The sequence below is a fragment of the Neopelma chrysocephalum genome, unplaced genomic scaffold, assembly GCF_003984885.1.
Source record: "Neopelma chrysocephalum unplaced genomic scaffold, ASM398488v2 Primary Assembly neopelma1_23b, whole genome shotgun sequence".
NCBI lineage: Eukaryota > Metazoa > Chordata > Aves > Passeriformes > Pipridae > Neopelma > Neopelma chrysocephalum.
In genome coordinates, this window is record NW_020897692.1 from 15,932,285 (window position 1) to 15,944,661 (window position 12,377).

General features: G+C 35.3%; 1 protein-coding gene across 1 annotated transcript in view; it reads left to right on the forward strand.

The window, feature by feature from the left end:
- EYS (eyes shut homolog) overlaps positions 1–12,377 on the forward strand; it is an 868,863-nt gene that overhangs the window by 317,147 nt on the left and 539,339 nt on the right. Inside the window, exons 17-19 of the mRNA XM_027698171.1 lie at positions 246–359; positions 808–921; positions 9,636–9,647. Coding sequence (XP_027553972.1) covers positions 246–359; positions 808–921; positions 9,636–9,647 — 240 coding nt within the window. The remainder of the gene's footprint in view (positions 1–245; positions 360–807; positions 922–9,635; positions 9,648–12,377) is intronic.

Sequence of the window (12,377 nt, forward strand, 5' to 3'; positions counted from 1 at the left end):
TTTTCTGCTCTTCTATATTCATATAATAGGAAAATTGTCTTTAAGCCTTAGGAATCTATTTCTGAAAAACTAGTGAACAACTTAAACATTTAGAAGATGAACATCTGTCATAGATTCCTGAATATGAATATAAAAAAGATGTCAAACACATTCTAGTATGTGACTATGTTCAGTTAATGTTTGTCTTTTAACTAAATGTGCTATGGAGTAACTTCTCTCCCCTTTGCCTGATTGTATATGTATAGGTACAACTTGTGAAGCAAATATAAATGAATGCCACTCTTCTCCATGTTTTCATAATGCATCATGTGCAGACCTTATCGGTGGCTATGAATGCATCTGTCTACCTGGCTTTACTGGTGAGTTGTTTTCATGGTGAACCTTGTTTTCCACAGTGAGGTAGTCCACAAAGCATCCATTAAGACATTATTGCTTAATTTGCTCGTGTATTATTCTCATTTCTCTTTATCTACCCTGGTGTAATGTTTCATTTCCATTCCAACAAACTGGAACTCTGACTCATCTATAAACTACATAGCACAAGATAAATTAGTCCACATTTAAAAAGCCCTTCAAAGCTTGCACACACAGGGAAGATTAGTTACCATTTAGCAACTCAGAAATAAGTTGTTATGTATTTGTGGTGATAAAAGCTAAATGGATGCTGATATTAGTAGTGTGGCTCTTTATTTGGCTGATGTATGTTAGCTTCTCTTCACAAGTTGCTTGAGATTTTTGTGGTGCAAATAAATTAGAATTGGCACCTGATTGTCTTAGTAAGTGTTCAAATCTTTCATCTTTTCAAAGGTGCAAGATGTGAAACAGATATAGATGAGTGTGCTTCATTTCCCTGCAAGAATGGAGCCACCTGCATTGACCAACCTGGTAATTATTTCTGCCAATGTGTGGCTCCGTTTAAAGGTAACGAACACCAAGGGAGAGGGGAAAGCAAACATAATTAACTTTAGAAAGCATTTCTATCAATTGTCTGAACTCATTTCACTTTTCCTACAGCATTATTAGTCCTTTATTTTCTCAAGCAAAGCTTTTAAGGTGACCAGCCAAATATGCCTTATGTTGCAAGTAAGGTGAAGAAACACTGTTTATATATCTACTAGGTGTGTTTATTTATTAATAAAAATTGATAATTTAAAATCAGTTTATTGACAGAACAAGATTGCTTACAAAATGAGAGCTACATGTCCATTAAACTGCCATCACAGAGATTGGTTTCCTCTTTACGGTTTTCTCTCTAATTTTATTGGTCTTGGCATTTTCTGAATTACTTTTTCATTATTAGAAAGTAATTTATAGCTCCCTTGGAATCCAGAAACTGTGTGTGAATATTTCTTTTGATGATTTTAAAGGTAATACATTTAAATTACGAGGTTTATTGTCATTTTTTAATAGAAATTTTGGGATTAAATTTTATATACTCACTGCTAAAATAATTTAAAATGAAGTGTGTTGTGTTCTTGAGCAAATCTAGTTCAAGTGATTGTCAATTAAAAGTACCTATTGATTTATAAATTAAATATAAACACATTTTTCCTTAGCAGTTCAATGTAATGAAACATACTTAGGATTCCAGAACAATCATTAAAAGGCAATTTTCTTAATACATTGAGACAGGAGAACTTTTCCCTTCTAGGGAAGATGCTTGAATAAAATTTTTTATTTGTGAGCTTGTGAACAAACACTCGTGTTTGTTCTTATTATTTTAATTAATGACCAAAATTTAGTTTGTCATTTTTATTAGTTTTAATTTATGTTCTACTGAATAAAATCTAGTACAATAACAAGTAAATGACTACTGTAGGACCCGAATTGCCTCTGTGCAGGAAGATGTGAAATCGTTTTGAGTACATTGTTAGAAATACTGGTCTCTGAAGTACTTGTTACAAAAGAAGCCATATTTCCAAAAGACTTGTTGTTCGTTTAGATATTTAAGTAAATAATTAAAAATTTAAGAAGTCAAGATTTCTGTAGCCAACCTTCAAGAAACTAGCAGTGTTTCATACTCTCAATGGAAAAGTTAAGCCCTGCTGACAAGATCCATAAAATATAACTGAGATCCTCTGAGAACATAACAGGAGAAAGTAGTTAATAACCTGCTGTGCCACTTAGACACTCACAAATCTATGGGGCCACATGAGATTCACTTGAGGATACTGAGGAGCTGGGAGAAGAGCTCACCAAGCCACTTGCCATCATTTATCATCAGTTCTGGCTAAATGCGAAGGTGCTAGATAACTGGAGGTTTGCCAGTGGGACAACCATCTACAAGAAGGGTTGGAAGGAGGATTCAGGGAACTACAGGCCTGTCAGCCTGACTTTGGTGCCTGATGAGGTTTTGGAAGAGATCATCTTGAGTGCCATCACATGGTACATACAGAGCAAGCAGGGGATCAGGGCCAGTCAGCATGGGTTTAGGAAAGGGAAGTCCTACTTGACCAACCTGATCTCCTTTTATGACCAGGTGACCCACCCAGGATGAGGGAAAGACTGTGGATCGGAACTGTCTACCTGGACTTCAGTAAACCCTTTTATATTATCTCCCATGGCATTCTTCTAGAAAAGCTCTCAGCCCATGTCTTGGGAGGGTTAAGAACTGGCTGGATGGCCAGGTCCAGAGGGTGGTGGTGAATGGAGCCACATCCAACTGGTGGCTGGTCACTAGTGCAGTTCCCCAGGGCTCAGTGTTGGCATCAGTCCTGTTTAATATCTTTATTGATGATCTGGATGAGGGGATTGAGGGCACCCTCAGTCAGTTTGCAGATGACACTAAGGTGGGTGAAAGGTAGGAAGGCTCTTCAGAGGGACCTGGGCTCAGTGGATCAATGGGCTGAGGCTAATGGTATATGGTTCAATAAGGCCAAGTGCTGGGTCCTGCACTTGGGTCACAACAACCCCAAGCAGCGCTACAGTCTGGGGGTAGAGTGGCTGGAAAGCTTCCTGGCAGAAATGGACCTGGGGGCTCTGGTCAACAGCCAGCTGAATATGAGCCAGCAGTGTGTCCAGGTGGCCAAGAAGGCCAATGGCATCTTGGCCTGTATGAAATAGTGTGGTCAGCAGGACTAGGGAAGTGATTGTCCCGCTTTACTCGGCACTAATGAGGTCAAATCTTGAGTACTGTGTCCAGTTCTAGGCCCCTCACTTCAAGAAAAACATCGAGGTACTGAAGTGTGTCAAGAGAAAGGCAGTGGAGCTGGGGAAGGTTCTGGAGAATAAGTCCTATGAGGAGCGATTGAAAGAATTGGGATTGTTTAGCCTGGGCAAAGGGAGGTTCAGAGGAGACCTTATCACTCTCTACATAATCATATATAATGGCCAGTCTTCGTGAACGAAGATTTTGGGAAAGGTCTTTTACCTTTCCAGCCTGCGCAATGGATTTTTTTAGGTGAGACACAGCATGCGCTGAACTGAGCCCACCCTTTAATCCTAAGGTTCATCTGCCGGGACCAAGCAAGCTTGGACAATGGCAGTGAGGTCCTCAGGACGTAGGTTTGTTTAGAGTGACCTTCTCATAGATGGATGGCCTCACAGGGCTAACGGGCTCCATCTGCCCGGGGGACCGAGGAATCGAACCAGGGTTGCAGCAGTGAGAGTTCTGCATGCTAACCACTAGGCCACCAGGGGTCCCCACTCTCTACAACTACCTGAAGGAAGGCTGTAGCAACGTGGGGGTCAGCCTCTTCTCCCAGGCAGGACAAGAGGACAAGAGGAAATGGCCTCAAGTTGTGCCAGGGGAGGTTCTTGTTGGATATCAGGAAGAATTTCTTCACTGAAAGAGTGGTTAAGCATTGGAATGGGCTGTCCAGGGAAGCAGCGGAGTTGGTCTCCCTGGAGGTATTGAAGAAACGACTGGACATGGTACTTAGTACTAGGGTTTAGTTGACAATGCGGTGATTGTTCAAAGGTTGGACTCGATGATCTTGGACGCCTTTTCCAACCTGAATTATTTTATGATTATATTCTATTTTATGATAATATTCTTGGTATAGTATGTCTGAGACTGTTCACTGGTTTATAGCTCTACTCAACACTACCTTCCAAGATCAAATTCTTATACTGATGTTGCCTAGATTTATGTTGGTATAAATAAAAGATTTATTGTCATATGAAAACTCCACCTCAGTCTCACACCATCTGTTTATTTAGTATTCAACTGCTGTAAATGTAGTCTTTAAGAGATTCACAGTAAGCCAATATAATGGTTAGTTAAACTATGTTTTTTAATTGTGTGAATATATTCAGGTTACTGTAATAAATAGCTTTGTGTGCACTAATTACAGATCACAGAATTACTTTGTTAAGAAAGTACATATATGATGTTAACAGTAGAAGTTATGTAGGAATACCTGTTGTACTTTTAAGTATTTTCACGGATTTTCTTGCTTGCCATATTCTCAGTGGAAAACCATAAATGCTGTATCATGAATGCTGTAATTTACTTGGAAAGCAATCTGAAGTTGTATTTCCATAATATATTGCAAAGATTTGATTCTCTGATCACAAAATCTGACTGGAAGGGCATGCTTTACTACTAGGAACATGTAATATATTGGGAACATTTACCAGTTGATCAGGAAGTGTAGAACAGACCTCTATTATACTGAATGGAGGAATAAGGAATAGAGAGCATGATTTGAACATTCAGGTGCATTCATACTAAATGTAGCCTGTCAGATTGAGCTAGAAATTGATTCTATATGTAGAAACTAATTTCTATATGTTTATCTGGCTTTCTTCTTTATTTTCTTGACTATTCTCATTTGTTTATTTTGACAAGGAGACTGTGGATGATTATGACCAGGAAGTTTTGATTTTTCCATTTTCTTTTTTCTTCCCCTTGATTTCCTCTTGTTTTTAAAAAGGAAAAAGAAAATTTTTACTTTCTTCGCATTTCAAGTCTATTGAGAGGAAGTATAGCTACTACTTGTTTTTATGTGCTGCAAACTTTTTTATATCCTGAATGTTTACTTTTTTATTTTAGTAAATTTTAACAAACTTTTACATTAATTCTATATAAATAAGAAAAGTCATAGAAATTTAATTAAAATATTACTGTGCAGTCATAGTTTCTTGTATTTTTCTTGGGAGGTGTGGTGGGTTTGTTTTGTTGGTTTTTTTAAAGCATGGATTTGTCTACTTTGACAAAATGTTTTAACTCATTCCATTGGCTTCCACAGAATACTGGAAGACATCCAAGGTTTTTAAGAAAAAATGATGCTTGGGTGGTGGTATATATTTTTCTTCAAATGCCCACAGTCCAGGCTGTGCAAATTAACTCTTCAAGCCTGATATCTGAATGAGGATTTACTTTTCTTGTGGGCACAAAACTTTTTTTACAAAATCCAATTTCCATGGTAAAGTTAACGCATGGATAGCACTGGAGAAGTATATCTTCTGATGCTGCTGGTGTAACACGGTGACAAAATTAATGTATTCTTCTCCATTAGTGTTCCTCTGAGAGAAGATTTCCCCACAGTCAGTGTAAATCACTGGTCTTTCTATATATGCTAGTATTTCATTGGAATTTTTGCCACTGAAATTGTTACCTTTGACTTTTCTCAAATGTTTAGATGAACACCTTGAGTGTACTAAGTCTGTCTAGGCATAATTCAGATATGAAATAACATCCTTGTCAACTTCTAATAATTTTCTAATTACTAAAAATGATAACTGAAGTATTTTTATCCTATTTCCTCCAAAGTCCTTGTCCTGTGGAGGAGCAAATTGATTTTCTGTTTTCTAAAATCATTGAGTTATACCTGTAGTCCTGATAAGATATAAAAAATGAACTTCAAAGTCCAAATACTTTTACACCATAACTCTTTTGACCTTGTTTTGGAAAAGATCAAGGTTTGATTAACAAAAGAAAATACCAGATTATGTTGTTAACCTGGTTACAGGATGAGATTCCTATGTAAACCCACACAGAAATCCTAGAAGTTACTAAGGCTCACTGAGCCTGTGACTAAGGTTAAATGGAGAAAAAACAAAACAGCATCCAGATTTGTATAATATGCTTTTGCCATTTATAATAGTTATCTATGCTGGAAGTACTGTATGTGTTTGTGAACGTGTTCCAATTAATCAAACATGACAGTTCAGTTATAAAAGTCCAATTCTCTGTTTCTGTCTGCTTTCACTAGTGTTCTGCCAGTAACTTGTATAGTACAAATCATTATTACATCTCACACAAAAGCTGAAATGCAACTTGCCATGCTTGCTGCTGCTTACATGTACTGCAGTGTAATGTTCTTTACATACGGGATTTAACTTCAATATATTTCTGGTATAGTTGCCTCTGCTTGGTTGTAATATATTAGTACCTGCAAGTATTCTACTCTTTTTTCTCTTCCACCTGTTTTCTATCATGACTGAGGTACAACAAGTATAGTCATGTACATAGAACATTTTTTATCAGTGGACATTCTGAAGTTAAGTTCAGAAACCGAGAAGGAATCAGCTGTTGCATTCCCTACTGAAAAAATAACAATTGGAACTGGGAGAAGGAAGGAAGATAAACTTGATTTGGCTGCAAGACAAATCAAGATTTTAATATTATTAATATTATGAGTTTGATTCCATTGATTCTTAGCTGTGGAGTTATTATAACATTTTCTATTAATATATTGATTCTACAATTGGAGCCTTTTTATAATGACATCACAGTTATAGAATTGATATTAAGTGCTTCAGCAGTAAACAGAAAGTGTGAGAAACATATGGTGAGGCTGTATCTCATTCAGAGGTCCTAAAGCTTCATGGAAGGTAGAATGAAAACTCCAATGGCTCTATCAGGAAATAGTGTCTTGTTCCATTAAAAATTTAAATGTGTTCAAGAGCACTGCAATTAGTAAATATCTATATTTATATCCATGCTGTTCATATTGGTGGTTTTGTTGTTTTGAGGCATATTCAAATACTCTTCTAACAGTCAGGTCCATAGTAATAAATGCAACCTTACTGTTCACAGCTTTGAAGTGCCAACGTTTTTATGTATTGCACAGCCACATCAATGAAGTTAGTCACAACTATTAGACATCAGTCCTTGCTGAGAGTGTAGCAAAGTGAGCTTGTCCTGTGTCATGCATGACGCTTTTTAGCATTCTTAGCATGCAAAAAGTTGAATGATCCCACTGCAATTCCCAGACCAGCTCATTTTTACAGAAGATAAAGTAGAACGTATAAGGCTGCTTTATTCTCCTTTGTTATTATTGATAGCTAACACCGGATCTTGCACTATCACACCAGAACTGCAGATTTCCCCCATTTTCTACACCAGTATTTAAGGCAAAGATGAAAGTAACTAAGAAAATTTCTGTGACCCGTTGACTGAGCCAGTATTCTGCTATTCCCAAAGAAAGCTTAGGAAGAAAGAAAGCATTAAAATGCCCACTTCAGTTAGAGACTGTATATTTAATATGTAATTGTTCTGTAAGAATTGGCATTATTTTTTTTCTTAAAAAAAAAAAAAAAGAAAAAAACCTCAGCTGTTTAGTAACTTGTTTTCACTAAATGTAGCAAAGACTTTTATCATTTGATCCAAATTATTACATGACTTGTTTAAAAAAATGCACTGCTTGTATTTGGTCTAGGTGTTGCTAATAGGTATAACCTTTTTAATGAAATATATGCAATTGTAGAGGAAAATTGAAATTCAGTTCTGAGGAAATGTCTACTATTTGTGGCAGTCTTAATGAAACATGTCTCCAAATGTGTTCCAATTAAGATTAAAGCAAAAATGGTAATTGACCATTAAACATGTTGCAAAAGAAAGTAAACTAGTAAGAAAGGCAACTCAGCAGAAAAAAAAATGCTTAAGTCTGTTGAAAAACAAGAGTGATAATGGAGTTTTCAGCACAGGACATTCTATTATGGGAACAGCTAATTAAAAAACAGATAATAAGTAAGAAATGTAAGTGCTCATGAAGGCAAAAAAAAACTAGAATAGAGATAATGGAGCTATTACTTTTCCAGTGCTCATAGACCAAATCTCAGTCTTTCCTATGCCAAGACCCATGCAAAAAAGACAGGTTTACAAGACCTGTGGCTCTTTGTAGCATATCTCTGTGTTACACCATAAAACACTACATCCTGTTCAACTTCGGGTTTTATCTGTTTTTTCCAGTATCTTGACAATGAACAGTCAAATAAAATTTTATTTAGGGGAAAAATGAAACCAAGTGCATTGATATATGAAGGGCACTCTGCATCACGTTGGAGCTTTTTGAGGGAAGAGAAGCAGAGTGGCCATGTTTGTTGTATATTACCTAGAAAACATGCATATCCTCGGACCAATAAAGAAGAATATGCAATGCCTAAATGGGAATCAGTATGAGCCAGGACTTGCTGTTGACGCACATAAGAAGTCACTGCAGGACTTTGACCATTTTCTCTGATATTTCTATCGTTTTTGTATTGACATACAGTCAGCTGCTTCTATCTCCAAAAATAAACAATTCAGAGAGCAAGCCTTTTTCCTAGTAATTTCTAGTGTCAATTGAGATGATCTTGGGCATGTTAGATATCCACAAGGGTCTGGCAGATATGACAAGATCTGTAGGAGACCCATGGCCTTCCAGAACAGCACTGAAAACACAAAGGCATCTCTAAAAGCCTTGTTTGATAACTATGTCCACAAAAATTCAGTGAGGTATGTGCTGTAGTTTCAACTCTACTTTTAGTTTGCACCTTGGGACACATCTTGATCCACAAGAAAAAATTTCTAAGCCTTTACAGCCATGATTACTCTGGGAATAATGCATGTGTAAATCCAGTCATCTATATCTGATAAGGGGTTTGAATTTCATCCATCATTCTGTGAGAATGGTGTACAAGATCTCTGTTACAGAGAGCAGATTTAAGTAATGTAGCTGATACAAGATATATTCATTAAAAATAAAAATCTGTCCCTTAGCTTTCCAGAAAGCATGTGCAAATCACAGTTTTTCAAACACTTAAAATGTGGTTACCTTTTCTCTGGTTGCTCTGCAAATTATGAGGCCATTGCTGTTGCTCAAAGAAAAGTTTACCAAAATTCAGAAGGATTTTTTTGGCTTTGGGAGCACATGTTTGCAGCTTTTTTTTTTCTACGGAGTGGCCTATTTATGTTGTAGGGTCATCTACCAATACACAAATAAAAGTAACCATTATAATCTTGATATCAGCTGCTATAAATAATATCTGTCCAATTTTAAGAAAATGAAAATGGAGTCTCAAAACACGGAAGGGTTTGGCTGCCTGAACTAAAGGTAGCCATTACTATAACTCAAAATGACGCACACAGGTCCTAGGTCGTAAGGAAAACCTGAGTTTGATAAAAGTTTTCCATAAGTTTTCCACACATACTATTAATTTCAGTTGAATGCTGATTTAGATAAGATAAAGAATGAAAAGCATACCCCTATATTTCAGTAGGAAATAAATTTTCATTAATTGTTTTCCTTAGTAGAATTTTTTTGTTTTCTGAGAAAGAGTGAAACATGTTTTTTATGTTGAAATATGAAATTCACAGATGTGGATACAGACATATCTTTATTGCTTAATCATTATAAACTTGTATATTTTGAAGAAAAAGCTACTTAAATAATATATTCAACTTCTGATTTTCTCTGTTTTTACAGAAATTTATACAGGTATGGAGCAATAATATATGCATCTGTGTGTGATTTTAATTTTAAAGTTTGTGGTGTGGGTCTTTCTCATATTCTTCTTCACCATTGTTGCATGCTTTGCATTACCATACACAATTAACAAAATGTTTTTTACTTGGAAAATGCTAAGTATTGCTTTTCAAACATCCTTCCTTTAGAAAACAAAACAAACATATGATTTTTAATTAGTATGGATTTCACAGAAAGTACCTTTTCACTGATTATATACAGAATCATAAAGCAATTCCTTTCATGGAAAGTAGAATTTGCATTCCAAGAAAAAGAATGAATTTGCTACAAATTTTAACTGTAAGAAAACATTTGCTATGTTTTTAAACTGTTATGATAATACTCAGCTTAATTTCAAGTAATATCAATATGTGCATGCTTCAGTTATTTTCTTTTTCTTCCAATTCACTTCCATGGTACTTCTGGTCTTTTAATGTACATTTACTAGCATTTAATCATCTCAGTTGTGGAGGTATTTTCTTTTCGTATGCCACAAAGCAGATCAAACTAAGCAGCTAGTTTGTAAAATAACGGTAAGCTCAGAGGTACATCTAAACTCCTCAAAGTTTTGAACTCTTAATAATCTTATATTTAGCATTAAGACATTTAATATTTAGAGTTGCAGGGAACTCAAATTTTAGGCATCTAACTTCTTGTTCATTAGTTTTCCTGGGATTTTATGAAAGTCTATGAAAGCCTTTTCTTAGTGAAAAAGAGTGAGAGGTACTGAGCTGTATAAAGTTGATGAAAACAAAAGCACATGTTTTTCTGAAGTGATCAAAACATGTTTTGAATTAAAATTGTTGTATACACTAATTTCAAAAGTAGAATCTTGGGAAAAACAGTAAGTTGCATATAGATTGAGGGCAGGGATTTTTTTTTTTAATTTTTATTTTTTGGTGTGGGTAGTTGGGGGATGTTGTTAGTTAGCCTTATAGTGCCTTCATATATTGGATTATCTCCCATAACTAAACACAATTTTATTTTTATTGTATGGTATTTAGTTTACTTAGTTCATCTTGGAAAGATAATGTCTGAAACAGTGCTATTGTAGTGACATTATGATCACAGAATCACATAATATTCTGAGTTGGAAGGGGCCCACAAGGATCATTGAGTTCGACTCTGAAGTGAATGGCTCATTCAGGGATCAGACCTTCCTCATTGGCATTATTAGCACCATGCTCCAACCAACTGAGCTAATTCTAGGATTTGATTATGGAAAGAAATAAAACATAGGAAATATCTAAGAAAATATACTTATTGTGAAAGATTCACTTTGGTCATTGGCTTTTAAATCGTATACAGAATATTTCTGGGTAATTTTGAAAAAATTATCTCTGTGTTCTGAACCTGAGTATATGAGCTAAACAATGAAAGTTTAAATAAAAAAACTCTGGATTAACATGAACTTTTTAAAATTTTTGTGTATTCCTGCAAGCCATATAAAATTAGTGTGTTGTAGATTTTCTCCCTCTTCTTTCCTTCCTGACATGCTTTAAGCTGCTGTAATTTTCTCATTTCTTTGAAGAAAATGCTACTAACTTCATTCATATGTTATACACTGTTTCATAACAATGGTAAATAGACTTTAGGAAAGGCTGCTGAAATTCAAGGACCAGTGTCATAAAGTTACTGGAGGTATATACTAGTACTATAAAATAAAATAAATAAATACAGCTCTTAGCTAGTGTCTAAAGATCAGATATCAAGATCAGATGAGTAACAGTTTCTGTCAGAGTAGACAGTAGAACTGGGACTGTGACACTCACTACATAACCTCACAGCTACTTCCTTTGGCCTCGAAGTGTTGGTGCTGCTACCCGCTTGATTCTTCCTCTCTTGTCCAAGCAGCCCCCGTAAACCATTTGACAATCACAACACTTGTTCTGTCTTGAGAGTTTTTTGTCCTCATGAGTGCATATTTAACATCATTACTAGCCTGCTTTTTGTAATTTAAGTTGCCATCCAAATGACACACTTGCTGTTCTGGTACTAGCCATAGATATTCTATTTTCACTATATTGCCAGAAGTTTGCAAAGAGATATGTTTTGTCATTGATGCAGTCCATACTTTTACAGCAAAATGCTGAATTTGAAAACTGTTGTCAGATTCAATTCTTTGAAATGTTAGTAGCAAATGTTTTATTTATTGGATTATTTTCCTAAAGAATAACAACATTGAAGAGATGCCACTTCTGATTATAGGAGAATTCAGTACTGCGCACCAAAACATTTCATGTACACATTTATGCTGAGCAAACAAAACAAACAAATGTCAATAGTATCACATAAAGAAATGAAAATTTATCTCAGGCAATTTATTTTCTATGTAATTTTTATAAATTAGGCTTTTGACTTTTAGTAATGGCCTTAACAGGAGAGTCTTTATCAGCAAAATGAAATCTACTTTTGGTGTTCATTTATGGTATTTAGAGATTCTACTCTAGAAATATTATAAGTAAACACAGTAGAAAAGAGAACTCATTAATACCAGCAGAATGTAATTTCTGAATATGCAATATGCTTCTCATTCCTAAACAAAACCAAAAAAAAAAGGCTTTTCCAAATAAATTATTCATTATTTGATATATAGTATGCTAATAGAGAAGCATACTATATACTATGAGTGCATGCTATGGGTATATGCTTATATATAAGGACATATATTACTTAATCCAATATATTGTGCAACTGAAAAGG